The sequence below is a fragment of the Ochlerotatus camptorhynchus genome, unplaced genomic scaffold, assembly GCF_037179485.1.
Source record: "Ochlerotatus camptorhynchus isolate MF236.1 unplaced genomic scaffold, CSIRO-AGI_Acam_v1.1 ptg000203l, whole genome shotgun sequence".
Lineage (NCBI taxonomy): Eukaryota > Metazoa > Arthropoda > Insecta > Diptera > Culicidae > Ochlerotatus > Ochlerotatus camptorhynchus.
The window spans coordinates 4,775,684-4,797,622 of record NW_027040693.1 but is presented as its reverse complement, the minus strand read 5'-3'; the positions used below and the strand labels follow the sequence as shown (position 1 = coordinate 4,797,622).

The 21,939-nt window shown below is 41.0% G+C and overlaps 2 protein-coding genes across 5 annotated transcripts in view; both read left to right on the top strand.

Annotated features, from left to right (window-relative positions):
• Positions 1 to 21,939, top strand: part of LOC135702951 (E3 ubiquitin-protein ligase RNF19B-like) — a 208,901-nt gene that overhangs the window by 21,686 nt on the left and 165,276 nt on the right. The gene's annotated exons all lie outside the window — the stretch shown is intronic.
• Positions 11,492 to 21,939, top strand: part of LOC135702959 (uncharacterized) — a 222,516-nt gene continuing 212,068 nt past the window's right edge. The window contains exon 1 of the mRNA XM_065224034.1: positions 11,492 to 12,289. Coding sequence (XP_065080106.1) covers positions 11,739 to 12,289 — 551 coding nt within the window. The 5' untranslated portion in view covers positions 11,492 to 11,738. The remainder of the gene's footprint in view (positions 12,290 to 21,939) is intronic.

The window sequence follows — 21,939 nt, the reverse complement described above, 5'->3', positions numbered from 1 at the left end:
CTTGGAGCGCGTGCAGAAGACGACAGGCTACCGGCCCCTGATCTTCAAGAAATTGAGGAGGAGATCGGTCGGCTGAAGAACAACAAAGCAACTGGTGTAGATCAACTATCAAGTGAGCTATTAAAATACGGTGGTGAAGCACTGGCTAGAGCGCTGCGCTGGGTAATTGGCAAGATTTGGGAGGAGGAGATATTACCGGAGGAGTGGATGGAAGGTGTCGTATGCCCAATCTACAAAAAGGGCGACAAGTTGGATTGCTGCAACTACCGCGCGATCACACTGCACTGCTGAGCGCCGCCTACAAGGTACTCTCCCAAATTCTATGCCGCCGTCTGTCATCATTTGCAAGAGAGTTCGTGGGGCAATACCAGGCGGGATTCATGGGTGCCTGCGCTACCACAGACCAAATTTTCGCGATTCGGTAGGTTCTGCAGAAATGCCGCGAATAGAACGTGCCCACACACCATTTGTTCATCGATTTCAAATCCGCATACGATACAATCGATCGAGATCAGCTATGGCAGATTATGCACGAGTACGGATTTCCGGACAATTGACGCGATTGTTGCGTTGTTCGAGTATCGGGGACACTCTCGAGTCCCTTTGAATCTCGAAGGGGGTTACGGCAAGGTGATGGACTTTCGTGTCTGCTATTCAACATCGCGTTAGAAGGTGTGATCAGAAGAGCTGGGATAGACACGAGTGGCACGATCTTCAAGAAGTCCATCAAGCTTCTTGGCAACGCCGATGACATTGACATCATGGCACGGAACTTTGAGACGATGGCAGAAACGTACATCAGACTTAAGTCTGAAGCTACGCGGATAGGACTTGCCATCAACGCATCAAAGACAAAATACATGAAAGGAAGAGGTTCTAGGGAAGACAATGCTAGCCTCCCACCCCGAGTTCAGATAGACGGTGATGAAATCGAGGTGGTCGATGAGTTCGTGTATTTGGGCTCACTGGTGACCGCCGAAAATGATACCAGCAGAGAAATTCAAAGACGCATTATGGCACGTAATCGTGCCTACTTTGGGCTCCGGAGTTGACTGTCTACAAGACGCTGATTAGACCGGTGGTCCTCTACGGCCACAATATCTGGACTATGCTCGTGGAGGACCAACGCGCCCTTGGTGTTTTCGAACGGAAGGTTTTGTGTACCATCTACAGTGGAGTGCAGATGGATGACGAAACGTGGAGGAGGCGAATGAACCACGAATTGCACCAGCTGTTGGAAGAACCATCCATCGTCCACATTGCAAAAATTGGGCGTCTACGGTGGGCTGGGCACGTCGTAAGAATGCCGCACGACGACCCAGTGAAAATGGTTCTAGAAAGCGACCCAACGGGCAAGGTGGATCGAACAAGTAGAAGGCGACCTGCGGACCCTTCGCAGACTACGAGGATGGCGAAGTGTAGCCATGGATCGAGTAGAGTGGAGACGACTTCTTCGGACAGCAGAGGACAACAAGGCCTTAGTCTGATTCGTAAAGTAAGGAAATATCTGTACTTATATAAATCTTGAAAACAACAGATTTGTGACTTATAAAAATCTATCCTAGATTTAGAAGAAAAAAACATGATTGGATTTTTTTCCAACAATATGAAACTGAGAAAAATAGTCAAAATGTGGAATTTTGAAAAATTTTCTAGATTCCTAATTCAGAATTTTTTTCAAGATTCCAGATTCCGAAAAATACAGTCGCTGGAAAATTGTGGGGTCTTGGAAAAATGTTCGAGATTCTAATAAGAATAATTTTTCATAGAATTTTGAAAATTCAAAGTTCTGAGAAGAACTCGAAGAAAAATTCAACGGAGCTCTGACAAGAATCCCAAATTAATTCTAGGATTAAGTCCCTTAACTCTTAGAAGAAATACAAGGGAGTTGTGGTGAGAACTTCAAGGAGAAATCCTAGGCGATTCTGACGAGAATTGTATATTCTTCAGTCGATCGATATTCTCCTCAACTTCTTAGTACAAATCACGAAACCTAAACAAATCTTGCTCCTTATCAAGTTTAAAGCTTCAAACAATTTCTTAATATAATCTCTTCCTCCAAAATTCGGTGTTATGACCTATTCAGCTCGATAGCGTTCGGCTATGCGATCTTAAAAAAATCCATGACTCTAGTAGTTTGTAGCCTCGAGTCTAAAAAAAGTTATTCAAATTGATTCTAAGTTTCTCAAAAGTAACGTGCAATCATTATTTTGACTATATATTAAAATCGGAATATTTTGAGATTTGAACTGGGAAAACCTGGAAAAAACCGGAAATTTTAAATGAGAATTCACTGGCCACCCTGCTGGGATATTTATAACACCTTTGCATGGCACCTCCACGGATCTTCATGTTCACCATCTGTCACTGTATGTAAAAATTTCTAAAAGCAATTTCCTTCAACGAAAACAACTTTTCTTGCATTGCCATGGTCTTCTGGTCTAAAGTAGTTGGTCCACCGAGCACTCGGAATGAGCGGTCCGTAGACCATAGAATCAATGTAGAGATTAGTATGAGATGGTGTTATATGCAAAGTGCGAAAAGAGAATGAAAGAAATACGAATGGGAGTAGTTTCAAAAAGTGACAGTTTCATCGGATTCACCAGCTAACCATACTCAAGCAAAGCAAGTATATACAAGCTATATTGCGACTGTATGGTTACTTGGGTACTTATATGGCCGTCCATTATATGTTGATTAAAAACTTATTTCATTTTAGTAAGTCTAAGATTACAACATTATTTACGTCTTGACGTTTCGTACTAACAAAATTGTGTAAAGTGTTCTGTGAAGTTCTATTGATCTCAGAAAAACTAGATCTAGAGATCTTTGGGGAGTTCTGGAAATCTTAAGGGGAAGTCCCCGAAACTTTAGCCTAGACTATTGAATTGATTTAAAAATCAATAAGCGCGAGTTTAGGCAAATTCAGGATAGTTCCATGAGGTGCTGAAATAAAACCCATAAGATTTTCCGAAAGATTCAGTACAGAGACTTTTAGAAAATTTATGAAAACGTCAGAAACATTTCATGAACTTCACAGAAATCCAGAGAATTCCAGGGAAATTTAAAGGTGTTTACGAGAATTCCATTTATTTTAAAGCAGAACCGAGATCTTCATTAGAGTTGAGAGTTTTAAGGAAGCTCCGAGAACATCAAGACCGATCAGTGAATTAAAGGGCTGTTCAAAAATTTCAAGGAAATTTTAGAAATCCGGAATTTCCGGATACTTTGGTTTGCCCAGAGAAAATTTCTGGAACGCAATAAAGATTGTAAATGTGAATGGAAATTTCAAGATCTAAAAAAATCGAAAATTTAGCTAAGTTGATTAGATAACATCAACGAAGTTTCATTAATTGAAAAAGGGCGAAAACTTTTAGCATGCACCGATATTTTCAAGAAATTCCAGAGAACTTCTAAGAAATTCAGAAACTTTTAGATTGTTTCATTATATTCAGTGAAGTTCCGAGTACTTCGATCGGATAGCATCAGAAAAATCACATTAACTTAAGGAAATTGGCAGCGACTTACAAGGAGTTCCTTAGAATTATGGGATATTCCGAGAATTATATGATTGATCCGAAAACTTTTGAAGCTTGAACATTTGATCAATTTAGAGAAATTAAAGTAAGCATAGAAAACTTCTTCCAAGGAAAAAATAGTGATTTGCGGAAATGTTCCGTGAGCGTTTATAAACTTTATAAAACTTAAGGAAAATTGTAGAACTTAAAGGCAATAAAATCAATTCCAGTAACATGGTTGATTCTTTTGAAAAAGATACTAAGGCAGGGCATTCTAGAAAATTTAAAGGAAACTGAGAAATATTTTGGGCAGTTTTAAAAACATTAGGAAACTCTAGACTATTGAAGAAGTTATGAATTAGTTTCAATAATTTGAACTTCAGACAAATCTTGATAACTTCAGTGAAAATCCTTAAACTGTATTAATTATTTCGTAGCGGAAGCCTAAAGAAGTTCCTGAAATTTCAGAATAACTTTGAAAACTTCACATAAGTACAGAGATCTTCAGAAACATTTCGAGAACTTCATAAAAGTCTATGGAACTTAAGGAAAGATCCGAGAACTTCAGGAACTTTTATGGACGTTTCGGTAGCATCTCAAATAACTTTAGTAAATCTCCAAAAACAAAGGGAATTTCAGGGGAGTTCAGTTCTATTAGTTTCACTAAATTAGCGGGAAATTTCAAGATGTTCCCAGATTTTCAGAAAATTTTAAAGATGTTAAAAAATTTATTGAAGATTTCACATTAGTCCAGAAGTTCACGCAAGCTCAAACATTTTTAGAACTGTTCAATTAAATTCATGGTCGTACAACAAGCTTCTTAAGATCTGCAAACACTTTAGAGAAGTTTCGAGAACTTCAAGAAAGATATTGATCTCGCTAATAAAGCTCTAAACAAAAAAATCAAGGAAGAACAGATATCCTCAGAGCAGAGATAATCCAGAACAGGGAAATTACATAAATTAAAAAAAAAGTTTCGATAAATTCAGTGAATTGTTAACATTTTAGAAAATATTTATGATCGTTCGGAAAATTGTGGAAACTTTAGGAAGTCCGAAATAGAGAAGTTTAAAAAAAAATGATAAGTATTGCGAGCATCAGGTTAGATTCTCAAGCTACAAAAGAACTACAAGGCAGTTCAACTAACTTTAGGAATATTTTGGGAACTTTCAAGTAGTTATAAAGATCTCAGAATAGTCAATTCCATATTCAACGGAGATTTCTCATGAAAATTCACTTGTAGTTTACTATCTTAGGCTTAGGCTTCACATAAAGTCTAAAATTCCTCAGAATTACCATGAAATCAGACTGCAGTTGATGTTTATCTCGTGGATTTTTTCCCAAAACTCCCGTGGAAGTTGATGAGCCTTAAAACTGAACAAGGAATTTGACTCCAGATTCTTGAACATTGAACTTTTCAGTTCAGAATTTATAAAATTTGTGGGATGCATATAGGGTTAACTACCCCATTATCGGCCTATTAAGCACAACCCGCGCTTAGTCTTTCTTAATCTAGCGCAGTTAAGCATCGAACAGAATGTTATTAAAACTGATGGCTTCCAAATTTATTTACCTTTCCGTATGTACCGTAAGATTTAATAAAGAGAAACCAATCATTGAGATATTGGCAAAAGTCTAACACTGCTTCTTGACGCCAAACTCGGTCTACGGATTCTAAACTCGGCCTAACGCATTGAAACGCCAATGAATTCACTTCGGCCTATCGGATGAAGATAAAAATTGATTCGGTCAGAGCGCTTCTTTTGTTTTTGGGAATAATGGGTGCAAACCTTTATATCACGCCTCATTGACTTCGTTCCGTAGCTTATTAACTAAAGTATCGTACCAAACGCATAATTTACTGGTTAACTCTGAAATCATGGATTTATTTGAAGTTTTCTGTTCGATAGGCCCAAAATGGGCGATTAAGCCGAAGTAGTTCTCTACCCTACTAGAATAAAAAAAAAACATTTGAAGCCACTGAGTTTTAAAAATGTTACTGTTACTGAAGATTAATCCATTCTGGATCTGTTCAATGTGTGAATGCAAATAACTAGGAATATTAAATGGTTTTATTTTAAAATGCATTCTTAGTAAGAACATTATGAAATTTCATGATTAATGATAAGATTCCCTGATACTTCCAGGTATTATCAGGAAAAGTAAAATTCCCTGCGAATTTACGGTTTTTCAGGGTTTTTTTTCAGGTAGTAGAAGCTTGGAGGTTTAGTCATGAACTTTCTATTGAATCTTTTGCTTTAAAGGTTCCTATCTTAAGTCACTTTTTTGTCACTTTTTTACAACTATAAGTCACTATTTGGTCACTTATTTCACTTTCACTAAAATAACTATTTTTAACAGCATTGATCGCTACCAGCCCTGCGGTTTCGAAGTGAAATATTTCTGAAAGTGATGCGTTATATTTCTCAATGTTTTGATTTTATCCTAACGTTACCACAGACAAACATACACAACACATTGAACATTTATCATTGTAAATACAACCGCCATCTGTCGTATACACTCAACAGATGACTGTACTGTGTAAACGTCAAACGCAAGGGAATTGATTATGCGCGCCACAAGTGGCGGTACTACCAACTAAGAAACATTTAAATTTACCGTTAAAAGCAATTTCGATTAACATTTTAAGAGTGTTACATCTGCTTGTCTGTTATCATATCTTCACTATCGCAACTTCCGGTAATCCGCGAAAGTACTTGCATTTTTCTCAGGCTCTTTTGATCTAACTGCAATCACTCTCTCATATTCGAAATGTGCCACGACCAAATTGGCACAACGACGCCCTATACGCTCTTTGACCAAAGCGCAGGGCTCAAGCTAATAATAATATTTAGCTTTAAAGGTTCATATCGTTCATAGGTGTTTATGAGATACTAATTGGATAAGTCTAAAACATCAAACATTTATTAGGTGTACCATCAGAACTTCTCTTAGGTCACTTTTAGTCACTTTTTTTTACAACTATAAGGCACTAGTTGATCACTCAACATGATCACTAAAATCACTATTTTTGACAGTATTGATCGCTACAAGCCCTGAAACGGCAAACTTGTATTATACTATGGACCTAGGGACTATCTTCAAAGTTCTGTTAGCCATACGTTTTCGATTTGACAACCTAGCAAGCATCTCGTCTTTCCCCACCGATCGCCTCCAAGGTCCTTGCAGAACAGACACTTGAGTAACTCAATAAACAAAATATCAATTATACCACTTTTTTCGGCAAAGCATTCGATAAAACATAAAAGCAACCGGTTGCGAAACCGGTCCCCCACGCGAGATTTTGTGTGCATGCGTGTGATGCGAACGAAGCTGCCAAATCCCGCGAAGCCGCTTGACCCTTAAAATTAGCAAACAGCTTCAAGTCTCCGAAAGTTGTTTGTACTGTAAGCAATCAGTCCCGGTGGCCAAAATTTGACCCATGATGCAACCAACTCTGACACTCATCAATCGTCCGTCGGCTGCTGCGCTCAAGACTCAAGAGAATGCCTATTTGATTGGAATATTTTTTTTTTGTTACACACATGCTTACTTGGATGCCCTTCCGACTATGATGTGCTACTATAAGTGGACATCGGATCGAACTCCTCGTGTTCGATTCGTTCGTTGAACGTTGAAATTTTGTTTGTCCAAAAAAGTTGCATAATCGGTTGTCGCGCGTTCAACAGATATTGAGGTCCGTCCGCTCGGGTTGAGCCAGCGTTCGTTTGGTAGCCGGTTGTTGCCGTCGTTTATTTGGTGTTTCTGTCTCCGTTTTTTTTTTGCGTAATATGGCGTTGTCACCATCGCCGACACAAAAGTCACAATTCGGCGCACACGGCCCCCTGCCTGCTACCTAAACCTATATATGTATTGACAACCTCGTGGTGTGTGTCTTGTAATTTACTGTGAGCAGCCAGCCAGCCAGCCAGCCAGCAAAAAAGTAACGGTGGTTTCGGTTGGCAGGAAAAGGGTGGAAAAGGTGAATTGGTTCGGGCGGGCGTCATTCTTTTCTTTCACGCAGGCTTGTAAATTTCGTCGTTTATATGGACAAATTGGAATATGCTGATTAACGAGTCGATCGAAGCGTTCAAATGAGGTCAATCGCTTGTTGAGGTCGTAGACAAGTCAAAGCGTCGCGTCGTCGTATCGTTTGCAACTTGTTTACACACATCTCATTCTGAAAACATCTTCTATATTTACAGTCATCAAACGTCAACAGATTTGTTTTAACGGACGCTCCTCGCCCTGGAAATTCCCTTTCGTAAAACAAAAGCTGACTCTGCAATTTGTTATCAATTCCTCGTATGAAAATAAAATTAGCACTTCTAAACAAGTAGCAACCTCGTTAACATGACATTTGAGAGTTCCGATCGAAACACGGCTCATCGAATTCTTCCCCCCTGTTAGTTAGACTGACAACAGCATTCCAGTGGGTTCATTCAGCACATTTGCTCTCGTTCGTACGTTCGCATTTTGTTAGGTTATTTTATTATTCATAAATTCAGTACGCTTAAAGACTTGCACACGACGACGGCTTGCTTGGAGTGATTGTTGGTCGACGACGACGACGACGATAGCCACCACTGCAGTGTCCCCCGGGCAAGTGTATTGTCATTGAAATTAAATTACTCGATTCCACGTGATAACTCTGACCGCAGCACCGGCACCACTGACCGGAGAGAACGGGTTTTCGAGCGACTGTGATTCTTCGTGGATGACGCATCCCTCGATCTTTAATTAAAAGATATTTTTATTGAATCTTGTTTACTTTATGGAACGAAGCACCTCTCACCGGAATACTAATTTTTACATATCGCATATCTTCGCTTACTGAAGCCGTTTGCAAATTCCTTACCTCGGTTGCGATGTTTCCAGCAACGAGACCAATAAAATCATTATCACCAGTTCAGGATGGAGAGCAAACCGCGGCAATTCAAAACGATTTGGGATTTAAATTGATCTTCATCTAGACGGGAAATTTGGCTGAAAGTCTCGTATATAACGATAACAAACCACCAACCTAGACGGGCAAATTCAAAACAAAATAATCATATTTCGAACATGTTTTCATGCAAACCGGGAAAACCAGGAATACCGGGAATTTGAAAAGTAACCGGGAAACCCCGGGAATTCGGCAAGAGAACCGGGAAAAAATAAATTAACCATATCATAGGAACAAATTTTTACATCAGAATTTCAGAATAAACCATGAAAACAGAGTGATCCTTTAGCAAATGAACATCGTGCTCTATTTGCTGCAAAATGTTTCTTCAGTTTACCGTCTTATTGTTTTTAGAATTTAATCATTCAGCAATATTGGATATTGATGTGCATGGTCCTTGAAAGAAAATATTGAAGATGCTGGACTTTGGAAACAAATATTTGTTACAACCGAAACTGAATTATTCTTTTCCGGGGCTTTAATTTTTCGTTGTTCAAAATTCTCATGATATGAATTCCAGAATTAACTTGAAATTCTGCTCTGAATTATCTTGAAATTGTTCTGAAATAAACCAGAAAACACTCCGCGTAATAATTACCGTTGAATTCTTTTAGGAATTTCCTTGCAACCCCTTCTAAGAATTTAATTGGAATCCTTCTTAGAACTTCCTTGAGCCTATCCGGAGGCTTTGATTCCTTGGAAATTCTTTTCAAAAATTTCTTTTAACTCGATTCAAAACAGCAGAAATCTTTCGAAATTTTGTTTAGAAACCCCTTGGAGTATTTTAAAGAATTTCTTTCTAATTATCATCAAATTGTTTACTTTCAATTTTGTTGGAGTTTTGTGATAAATCTTTCGCACTAGGGTAGAAATTAATGTCAGAACATTCTAAGAACTCTGTTTCTTGTTGAATTCTGATCATAATTCTCTTGGAATTCTTCTTAAAATTCATCTGTCATTTTCCTCACGATCCCCATACAAATCTCCTCAGAATCACGTAGGAATTTTCCGCAAAGTTCCGTTTTTCACAACTTCTTTTTAAATCTTCTAAAATTACCTAACAGTTTAATTGAGAACATTCTTCTCCACAGAAATCCTTCCAAATTCATCTAAAAATTTCTAAGGATTTCATATCAGAATAATTCTGGATATCTGCTCAGAACTTCTCCTTCGAAAACTGTGTGGGAATCCTTCTTAATATTTGTATGAAATCAGCACTTTGAATACTTTTTTTATTTTACTAGAAATTCCAGCGTTTGTCCGCTAGTTTCTACAGATTGTTATGTTATTTGTTATAACCCTTAAAATGCTTCCAAGTCTAAGAGCGTGACAGTATGATTTACGACTCTTCAGTATGATTTTTTTGACGTAGGACTACGTCTTTGATTTCTATATGGGGGTACACTATCTGAAAACCAAAAATGGAACATGTAACAAATTAAGAAAGATTTTGAACGTTAATAACTCAGCTGCCCCTGGTTCAATTTCAATAATTTTATCACCAATCGATCAGAAATATGGCTATGCATCGATAACAATGTTGATTTTCAACAAGAAACTATTGAAAAACTGGTAAATGTCCAGCATTGTCCAAAAGCGTCGAATTAACAAACAATTCCACCAATTACCTACATGCATATGCTGCTTCCCCAGCACAGTCGTCAGAGAGTAGTAAGTAGACGAAACAAGTCGAAGTGGCATTCGCCTCCGATCCTCGGGCGCGTGCGAATAGGGAGGATGGAATTGTTTAATATTTTGCACACTCATCGCCATATTCAGAACCAAACGCAAATTTTTCGAGATAACCAACATCCGTCGTCTGGCTCGCCGTGGCGGTGTCTGACGTATCTCCGGTCTGATTTACGAGGTGTGCTGGAGGTGTTCCTGAAAAATGAGATTCCGTTATGCTGTCACCTACACTAAACACGCCAAGCGTAAGCGGCCATGGATGTCATCTACGTTTTGATGTGACAGAGACGCACTCTGTTTGGTTTCGGAGGTTAAATCATCACCAACTTTGGCAACAAAACGGCTCTTTTCAGGGCCACCAAGCTTATTACAGTAAAGAGTAGGAATAGAATTCATCTGCCTGTTTGTCCATATTCAGAACCAACGATCACACAAAATGCTCATGCAATCAAAGTGGAAGCAGGGGTACAAATTATTTTGATCAACCTTGATCAACTTTGAATCGCCACGGCCGGATATTTTCGATGGAAGAAGCAACAATCTGGCATCTAATTCGACGAAGACGGCAGGAAACAGTTGTGAAGCCGAGTTATTTACGAAAGAGAGTGTCGATGAAGAGAATCGATCAATGTAGATAGGACCTATTGAAAAGGGACGCGAGATTTGTTTTCCATACTGAGCTCCAATGCTACCGACGCCAGGGAGGCAGCTCCCACACCTGGACCCTACCAATCGACCCATCAACTCAACCGGGGACCAACGGCTTTACTTTCCGAAGGAAGGCGTGATCAGAGGTATTATGCCTTAGAACATGCCGGTGGCGCCGACTGAGATTGGACCCAGGCCTGCTGGGGTGAGAGGTAATCACGCTAACCACCGGCGCCGATATCTTTCTAGGTGATATCACGGCGAATGAGATCGACCCAAATTTGAGTTTAGTTATCTCAGAAATAAGAAATAAAGTGCAGGAACTCAGCGATGAGTAAATTTGCCTCATGTTTTTGCCAGGTTTTTACAGGATTTTCCAGGGAAAAATTCCCGAATTTGAGAAAAGTAAATATTGGATTCACTCAGTCTATTGGTACTACTCCGAGACTGAATAAAATTTTCATCAATTTCCTCATTTTCTGGCAGATTTTTAAGGTTTTCCACAAGAAATTATGAGACAAATTTACTCATCGCTGAGTTTCTGCACTTTTGGCGATTATGAGTAAACTAAACTCAAATTTGGGTCGTTCTCATTCGCCGTGTACACAAAAGGAAAATAGCCAGTGTCGTTACTTGATAACAAACTACTCATAATGGGAGGAGTCTTTGTAGCTTTTATACCATTTGGTTGCACATCATTCTGCTTTAACCTGAAAAGATATAAAAGAGCGCTGCTGTATGGCATTAGCTCATTTTCGCTTCGGACGGCGTGGTGAACAGCAATAAAGGGCGAACACGAAATTATTGCGACACATTCAACAGGGCATAACTTTTTTACCATTGGGTAAAAATCAATCAAATTTTGCACACTTTCTCATTGATGTGTATTGTGTACATGCTGTCAAACTCGAAGTCGTGTTTTTGATTCAACGAAAATGGAGGTGAACCAACGCGAGTTGAGAGAACAAATTCTTTCCAAACACCTGGAATTTCCTGACCTGTCGCACCGGCAGTTGGGAAAAATGTTGAACATTCACCATTCAACCGTCTCCAGAGTGTTGAAGCGGTTCCAGGAGCGGTTGACGTTGGACCACGGCAAAGGAGCTGGAAGCAAACCAGGACCGGAGAACAAAAAGACGGAGGGAAAGGTGAAGCGGATGATTAAAGCAAATCCCAACGTCTCAAGCCGTGATTTGGCTAAAAAGATTGGCATGTCGCAGAGCTACGTCCAGAATGCAAAGAAGAGCGCTGGACTACATACATACAAGGTACAGAACTTCCCAAACCGCGATGAGCGGCAACAATCGACGGCTAAAACTCGGGCATGGAAGCTCTACGAGAAGATGCTGACAAAATATGGCTGCTGTGTGATGGACGACGAAACGTATATAAAAGCCGATTTTAAGCAAATTCCGGGGTTGGAGTTTTTCACCGGCAAGAGCAAGTTCGATGTGGACGACAAATTTAAGAAGAAGAAAATGTCGAAGTTCGCCTCCAAATATCTCATTTGGCAGGCCATCTGCTCTTGCGGACTGAGGAGTGAGCCTTTCGTGACAAAGGGCACAGTAAATGGCGAGATCTACAAATCTGAGTGCCTCGAGAAGCGCCTTTTGCCGTTCTTGCAGCAGCACGACGAAGCTCCGCTATTTTGGCCAGATTTGGCATCATGCCACTATTCTAAAAGTGTCCTGGAGTGGTATGAGGCCAATTCTGTCCATTTCTTTCCAAAGGACATGAATCCGCCAAATGCGGACGTTGAATGCACATTTTCAGCACAACGCACCAAAAATCATTTGAAGAAATCATTGTTCCTGATAGTGGGATTTTGTAACTTGTTTTTCAAAATACTTTTAAGGCAGAGAATTTCACTCGAATCTTTAAGCTGTCAGTGTCATTTTAACTCAAAATTTTCCAATCTTTCCGAAAAAAATACTTTTGAAACTGGAAAAACACGGAGTACATCCGAAAAGGGCCAAAACTTATTAAGTTATCAAAAAAAACAATATTAAATCAGTAATATCTTCTAAACGGTGCATCTTAGAAAAATGTTACCGAAGTACTTTTTGTTTGCAAATTTGATGTACTTTCATAAAATTAGGGTGACAAACTTTTTTGACTTTTCTGAATAGCTTTTTTGAAAATTGTATTTTTTTAAAAACAATTTTTTTCATTGTAACCTATTTTTCTCCAGAACAACCTACTGTGCACTAGATAGCATTTTCAGTCAGCTATAACATAAGGATAATAAAAAAATTATTGACATGTCACTTTAAAGGGAAAATTTATATTTTAGTTCAAAACACAAATACCAAACTTTTTTTTTACCGTGCATATTTTCTCCATATAACACCAACAATTGTCTAAAACTTCGCCCAAGACATCAAACCAATCGGACAAACCGTTTCCGAGATACAATTTTTTGAAGATATCATGTGCATTTTTCATAGGCCCTTCTCATAAGTAAGGCTAGATTCAAAATGGCGACCCAAGTATGCAAAACGGCGTTTTTCTTCCCCAAAAACTTGTATGCAAGGTTTCATGCAAATCAAAAAATACAAAAAATAAAAACTGGAAAAATTTCCCACTTGTTCGTGGAACCGCTCAATTATAAGTCACTATTTGACCGCACCGCTATTGAGCGGAATCAGTAGCGCTTCGTGAGTTGCTGTGGGCCATCTATGTCAAGCGCGTCATATTAAGAGGATAAACAGAGAGAACCCCGCTCAAATGCCTATTCCTACACAAAACACAAGCTCCTGCGGCAGTTAACAAATAAGATTTATTATATAAGACCACGTAGTCCTACGTCACCATTGCTTTCAACCCCTTAGGGCTGTCCCTTGTAGTTTTTCATCATCGAGTCGACACCCTCAATTGGCGGACTCTTAAGTGTCGACGTGGTTTATAAGCAGCGAAAAACACATGTTTCCAATAACAATTTGATTTAAAATTGGTCGTGATTTTGGACTTGAAATATGTACAGGGTTTCAGAGTACTGACAGTCTAACATTGTGAAGAAATTTGAAAATTATTCCAACGATAACGAGCTTACTCCCTGAGAATTTCAGATTTTGCCAATAAGGTTTCAGAGACCCGGATCAAATTAGCTTATTAGAAATATGTGAGCAAATAATAAAGCAAATAACGTCTTAAACAATCGTCACGTCGGTCAAAGCTTGTTATGATTGCCTAAACCATGCGTAAAGAGAAAATCGAAACATTGAACGTCGCGTGAAAGTGGATCTTAATGAAGGCCTAAGTACTCTTTCGTAGCTTTTAGTTTTAGGATCGTCTGACCCAGGTCCTTTCATATTAAAAATGTATGGTAAGATCACTTGTTTATCGTGTATTTTGTAAAACTTTTCGTTGTCGTCGGTGCCGGGTTTGAATAGTTATAAAAACTTGAGTAACGCTTAAAAAGTGATATGAGGGGCTCGGTGGCCTTAGAGCAACCGGTTTTGCTTAATGAGCAGAACATCATGAGCCTAATCTCAAGCCCATCCACATTCAAGATTCGTCAATCGTTTTATTTGTTAACATGACTACATGGTAATAACAGCAACTCGATGATTAAAAAGAAGCGTCTGCCTAGTGGCAAACGTTTTTGCTTACTGAGCAGAAGACCGTGGGTTCAATCCCAAGCTCCTTCGCGTTATATGATTGTTAGGACATCAATTCAGCTTATCGTTTACCAAAACGAACCCTGCTGCAAACCCAACCCTATTACCCAATATCCCAGTGATTCCTCGTGGAAGTGCAGAGGTGTTCTCGGCTTCCATCAAAGCGAGTGTCACGTCAACACATTCCTACCCATTCATTTCTTGACCTGCGTTCAGGCGCGGCTGGCGCTGGTATTGCCTAATTCGAGATCACCAGTTTTTACACATTGAGGATGATTGCTAGTACCAAGCATCGTCTATTGGTTCTCTGTGTAATTACAGCTGGTCTGGCAATAACAGAGTAGCAACCGTGGGCGGTCAATCATGGTCATGGTCATGGTGAGCAAATAAAGCAAATAATGCATCAACACAATTTTCTCGGTGCGTCTTTCCGATGTGTTGGACTAAAGTTTCGCAACGGCTGCGTTGCTTAAAATTCAGAAGCACACCCACTTTAACTTGTCAACTGTTATTGTAATAACCTCAAGGCAAATAATAATAAAAAAGTGCAAAGATGAGCTAATCCATACAACAAAGATCTGCAAGCGAAGACGACGCACATCGATAGCAGTCGTTTGAAGCTGTAAGAAAATAAACCGAGCAACACATAAAATTCACCCGGTGTCGCGTCAGTCTCTTTCAGCAAAAGCGTTCTCTGAATACGCAAAATGTGTTATTATGCACTGTTTGTACACCACACCGCAGCAGGGGCGCCTTCTAACCCACCCAAACTCACACATACAAGCATTTAGAGGGATGGAACATTTAAATTTCGATAGACATCTTTCTTCTTCTTTGCAGCTATTACGTCCCAACTGCAATTTTGCGGTAAAATTGTGTAGAAGATATGTTAAATATATTTAGAAGCATTTTCCAATCGACTTTTTAAGGTAATGTGATAAGCCTGAATTTGGTTAAAGCCGTAAATTGAAACATAATACTTGAATAGATACCGTAGCTCATTTTGCACAACAAATTGGCTTTATACCATTCTGTCTTGTCCAGTCAACAGCTCGAGATTCATTATAACAGACTTTCTCAAACGAGAAAGGTGCAAAATACCTACCCGTAGAATAATATTTTCCACATCATCGTCTTATTACCAACTGATCGATGGCTGGGTTGATTGGCGCGTAACCTGGTGCGAGCATTAACTACTTCCCGGTTAGGTCTTAAGCGAGCACTGACCATCTAGCGTCGTCCTAGGTTGCGTAACGTTTCTTAAGCTCCCCACCGTTAAACAGGCTTAAGATCAAACCGCAATCGGCCGCACGCCGGCGTAACCATTTCTCGTCAATGCGCGAATATGACTAAATATAAATTACATGCACGTAATATCTGCAACCTGCCACAACACCACCCGCGGTGGCCATGTCGCTTCAATCGAACCAGGTTTTGATGTGGTGAACGAAAGAGAAAGAATAGCAGCATTTTTCGTCCGTCGATTTATATTAGCTTGCGTTTGTGTGGTGGAACGAATCATGTGCTCAAGTACTCGGCCGTTCATTGATCGAAAGCAGGCCTGGTGCGGCGATGGTGATCGAAGATAAGGTCGTGGCAATGCATGGTTGTAGAAATTGCTAAACCTTTGGCAGCGAAAGGGCCGATCTGATGCAAAGAGTTGCGCGGGGGACCTTTTTCCAACAGTTCTGGTTACGGAGGGCTCGATTGGTTGCAAACATTCATTGGTTATGGAGTGTTTCGAGCAACAGCGGCATAAGTGAGACTAACGCGTTAGACAATACTGTGTTGGATGCAATTGGAAATGGTGTGGTTAAGAGTTATGAAATGTAATGCACTTGGCCATTAGGTTCAACCATTTGATTGGCGAAGTCGTTAGAACATACTGCGCATTCAAAACTTGATGTGTTAGGCAAAGAATTGAGGTGTGTTCGCTTTAGAAATTGGTAGGCAGGGTGGCAACTCTACCAGAAGAATTGGGAAATAGTCTGGATTTTATTTTGAACACACAGCAAAAAAATAATTTTGATATCACGTCAAAGTGGATGCACTACAATCATGTCGAAAATATGATGTAATATTACCTGCTAAAAAGGACAAAATTATCATTAATACAATGCATGAACTGGCATTACGCTGCTTTTACTGCATTTGTTTATTTATGTGGTCATAAAAATTACTTGAAATTTTCGACATGATTGTAGTGCATCCATTTTGATGTGATATCAAAATTATTTTTTTGCTGTGCAGGAAAAAGTTGGGAATTTGACAAATCCACCAGGAAAATCACCTCGAAACATAATATCTTAACGATTATATTCGTGGAGTTAAAAAAATCAAATTTTCTTCGGGGCATCTCCCAGAATTGTGTCTTTAGGTTAGAAAACCACGGTCTGAATGTTTCCAGGGTGACCAGTAAACCGGAAAACCGGGAAAACGCCGGGGATTTGAAATCATCGGGAGAAAACCGGGAAATGACCGTGAATTTTGATGACAAATCGGGAAAAAATATACTTTGTCCTCGCTTCAGAAGAATAAGATTCTCAGGGTGGCATTGAACCGGGAAAACTGGAATTTAATGAGAGAACCACACCACAAAAAATAAATCATAAATAATGTCGAAAATCTCATGTGATTTTTATGGCCACAAAAATAAACAAATGCAGTAAAAGCAGCGTAATGTCAGTTCAAGCACTGTATTAATGACAATTTTGTCCTTTTTGGCAAGTAATATTACATAATATTTTCGACACATTGAAGTGCATCCACTTTGATGTGGGGGAAATGGATGTAATGTCGGCCTAAATGTCCCTAATTTGGGCCCATATATAAATTCAACAATAGATTAAATTTTTAATAGCGACCAAAAATATCCCAATGACGCTTTCATCTAGATAAAATTGATAAATAGCAGATTTTTAGCGATGGGTCCAATCTTAGATCCATAGGCCAACATAAGAGCCATTTCCCCGATCAAAATTAATTTTTTGCAGTGCGGTAAAAATCAATAAGCCAAACTACCGGAAACGTTTGATTGCTGGGTACATTATCAACGAGCTTTGGGAGTGACGTGGCTTGCAGCAACTCGAACGAACGTTCAATGAAAATTAACTCTTTAACAACAATAATTTATGGTCGTCCTGAAAAGAACCGTTTTGTCGTGATGGTTGAGTAATGCTGAGCTAAAGGGTGATACGGTCAAAATTTGGTCAAGGGAAAAAGCATGTAAATCGGTGAAATCGTTTATTTAAAAAATCAAATTAAATTTCTTTTTCAAGTTCAATTAGTATAAAATTCAGGAAAAATATTCAGTTAGGCTTCCGCTTTTCCAAATCCGAATTGCCGGGCCTTACGCTTGACCCCTGCCATCAGATTTTGTACAGCCACCTTGTCCACCTTCTTCGCCGCAGAAAGCCAGTTTGCCTTGAACTGCTGCTCGCCCTTAGCAGTTTTTTTGGTCTTCTTTAGGTTCCGCTTGACAATAGCCCAGTATTTCTCAATTGGGCGGAGCTCTGGCGTGTTGGGAGGGTTCTTGTCCTTGGGAACCACCTGCACGTTGTTGGCGGCGTACCACTCCATGGCCTTTTTACCGTAATGGCAAGATGCCAAATCCGGCCAAAACAGTACGGAACAACCGTGTTTCTTCAGGAAAGGCAGCAGACGTTTATTCAAACACTCTTTCACGTAAATTTCTTGGTTGGCAGTCCCGGAAGCTATGAAAATGCTGCTTTTTAAGCCACAGGTACAGATGGCTTGCCAAACCAGATATTTCTTTGCGAACTTTGACAGTTTCATGTGCTTGAAAACATCTGCTACCTTTCCCCTTCCTTTTGCCGTATAAAACTCCTGTCCCGGAAGCTGCTTGTAGTCGGCTTTGACGTAGGTTTCGTCGTCCATTACCACGCAGTCAAACTTCGTCAGCATCGTCGTGTACAGCCTCCGGGATCGCGCTTTGGCCGTCGTATTTTGTTTATCATCGCGATTTGGAGTCACTACCTTCTTGTAAGTCGATAGTCCGGCTCGTTTTTTGGCTCGATGCACGGTTGTAGACGATACACCCAGCTTATTTGCGGCATCTCGGAGAGAGAGGTTAGGGTTTCGCTTGAAACTACCGGCAACTCTCTTTGTCGTCTCAGCGGCTTCCGGTTTTCGATTTCCCCCCGATCCAGACTTCCTGGCTGTCGACAAACGTTCCCCAAACACTTTAATTACATTTGTAACGGTTGATTTGGCAACTTTTAGCAATTTTGCCAACTTTGATACGCTGCTCTTCTTGCTTGGACGGCATTTTGACAACTGAAGAGTGAATTCCAAAATCAAAATAGGAGCAACATTCTACACACACACACCTTCAAAATGAGGGGTGTTCAGGTTTTTTAAATGCAAAATTGAAAGAAATACGTCAAGTTGATATTGACCAAATTTTGACCGTATCACCCTTTATTAGGGTGTTCAACACGGATGAGGCTGGTGAGCTGTATGTTGTTTGGAACGAGGGTGACGCGCTTGGCATAGATGGCCCACAGCGGCTCACGAAGAGCTACTGAATCTGATCAGTAGCGGTGTGGCTGCTTCCTCCTTCTTCGGTGAATGGACGCGCATGTGGGCTGCTGCTCGCTGCTTGCGGGCAGCCTGCTAATGACGACCAACCGGACACCACGCGCTTTTTGCAGGCAATCGGTGATAATTTTGATCACCATTGCAACAGTTGAACATTTGTGTAATTTTCAATAGTGATCTATTGCAAATTGATAAAGTGTTCATTTTAGCAGATTCCTAGAAAAAAATCCAATCGATTGGCTTTTTTACAATTAAAATCCATCCGCTATTGACAGAGTTACTTACTTACCAATCAGACTAAGGTCTTGTTGTCCTCTGCTGTCCGAAGAAGTCGTCTCCACTCTACTCGATCCATGGCAACAGTTCGCCAGCCTCGTAGTCTGCGAAGGGTCACCTTCTACTTGGTCGATCCACCTCGCCCGCTGCGCGCCTCTTCTTCTTGTTCCTGTTGGGTCGCTTTCTAAAACCATTTTCACTGGGTCGTCGTGCGGCATTCTTACGACGTGCCCAGCCCACCGTAGTCGCCCAATTTTTGCAATGTGGACGATGGATGGTTCTCCCAGCAGCTGGTGCAATTCGTGGTTCATTCGCCTCCTCCACGTTCCGTCATCCATCTGCACTCCACCGTAGATGGTACGCAACACCTTCCGTTCGAAAACGCCAAGGGCGCGTTGGTCCTCCACGAGCATAGTCCAGGTCTCGTGGCCGTAGAGGACCACCGGTCTAATCAGCGTCTTGTAAACAGTCAACTTCGTGCGGCGGCGAATTTTATTCGACCGGAGCGTCCTCCGGAGTCCAAAGTAGGCACGATTCCCTGCCATAATGTGTCTTTGAATTTCTCTCCTGGTATCATTTTCGGCGATTTCGTCACCGTCAATCTAAACTCGGGGTGGGAGGCTAACATTGTCGTCCCTAGAACCTTTTCCTTTCATGTATTTTGTCTTTGATGCGTTGATGGCAAGTCCAATCCGTCTAGCTTCAGCCTTCAGTCAGATGTACGTTTCCGCCATCATCTCAAAGTTCCGTGCCATGATGTCAATGTCATCGGCGAAGCCAAGAAGCTTGATGGACTTCCTGAAGATCGTACCACTTGTGTCTATCCCAGCTCTTCTGATCACATCTTCTAACGCGATGTTGAACAGCAGACACGAAAGTCCATCACCTTGCTGTAACCCCCTTCGAGATTCAAAGGGACTCGAGAGTGTCCCCGATACTCGAACAACGCACATCACTCGATCCATCGTCCCCTTGACCAATCGTGTCAGTTTGTCCGGAAATTTGAAATCGATGAACAAATGATGTGTGGGCACGTTGTATTCGCGGCATTTCTGCAGAACCTGCCGAATCGCGAAAATTTGGTCTGTGGTAGCGCAGGCACCCATGAATCCCGGCTGGTATTGCCCCACGAACTCTCTTGCAAATGGTGACAGACGGTGGCATAGAATTTGGGAGAGTACCTTGTAGGCGGCGCTCAGCAGTGTGATCGCGCGGTAGTTGCAGCAATCCAACTTGTCGCCCTTTTTGTGCATTGGGCATACGATTGCGCATATCTCTTCCTCCCAAATCTTGGCAATTACCCAGTGCAGCGCTGTAGGCAGTGCTTCACCACCGTATTTTAATAGCTCACTTGGTAGTTGATCTACACCAGTTGCTTTGTTGTTCTTCAGCCGACCGATCTCCTCCTCAACTTCTTTAAGATCAGGGGCTGGTAGCCTGTCGTCTTCTGCGCGTGCTCCAAGGTATGCCACCTTCGTTTTCTGCTTCACCGTTGAGGTGCTCGTCATAGTACCGCTTCCACCTCTCAATCACCTCACACTCGTTCGTGAGAAGGTTACGGTCCAAGTCCTTCCACATATCGGCTTGCGGCACGTAGCCTTTGCGCGAACTATTTAGTTTATCATAGAACTTCCGTGCGTCGTTTACGCGGTACAGATTTTCTATCGTCTCGCGATCTCGGTCTTCCTGCTGACGCTTCTTCCTTCGGAAAACCGAGTTTTGTCTGTTCCGTGCTTGTCTGTATCGCTCCACATTCAATCTCGTGCGGTGTTGCTGCATTCTCGCCCGTGCTGCATTCTTCTCCTCTACTAACAGTTTGCATTCGCCGTCAAACCAGTCATTTCTTCGGTCCGGGATTGCAGTACCTAGTGCCGCTGCAGCAGTACTACCTATGGCTGAACGGATGTTCCTCCAGCCATCTTCAAGAGAAGCTGCGTCAAGCTGCTCTTCCGTGGGTAGTGCAACTTCCAGCTGCTGCGCGTAGTCCTGGACAACTCCGGTGTCCCGTAGTTGCTCAATGTTGGGTCGCGGCGTTCGATTTCGACGGGTGCACCGTCGAGAGTTTTGAGCGCATGTATACTGCAACTAGGTAGTGGTTCGAATTTATGTTCGCACTGCGGTACGTGCGGACGTTGATAATGTCGAATTTCTCGTCGATTAGAACGTGATCGATTTGGTTTTCTGTGTGTTGGTCAGGTGATCTCCAGGTGGCTTTGTGGATATCCTTGCGGGGGAAAAGGTACTTCAAACTACCATTCCTCGAGAGGCTGCAAAGTTCACGCATCGTTGGCCGTTGTCGTTCGATACGGCATGCAGGCTGTTTGGCCCGATTCCCGAGCAAAGTCGGTTAACAAAATGAAAGCAAATCGATATTAAAGTGTGCAGTTCCTATCATAATGAAAACTCATTTTGATTACAAATGTTGCGACATAAGTCTGATATCATATTGTGCTTTCATTATGTAATCAAGACGTTTTAAATGAAAGCAGCTTAACTTGAAGTTCTGCTGTTTACGTCTTGTTTAAAATTTAATTGAAATTCATCTGTCGTTGAACTAATGATTATCGTTTATCTGATTTGTTTAACACATTTAAGGTCATTCGTGACTTGCCCGCGTTGTGATTGGAGCCTAAGTCTTTCAGCTTGAGAAACATGAATGGTAACCATTTACTCTAGGTCC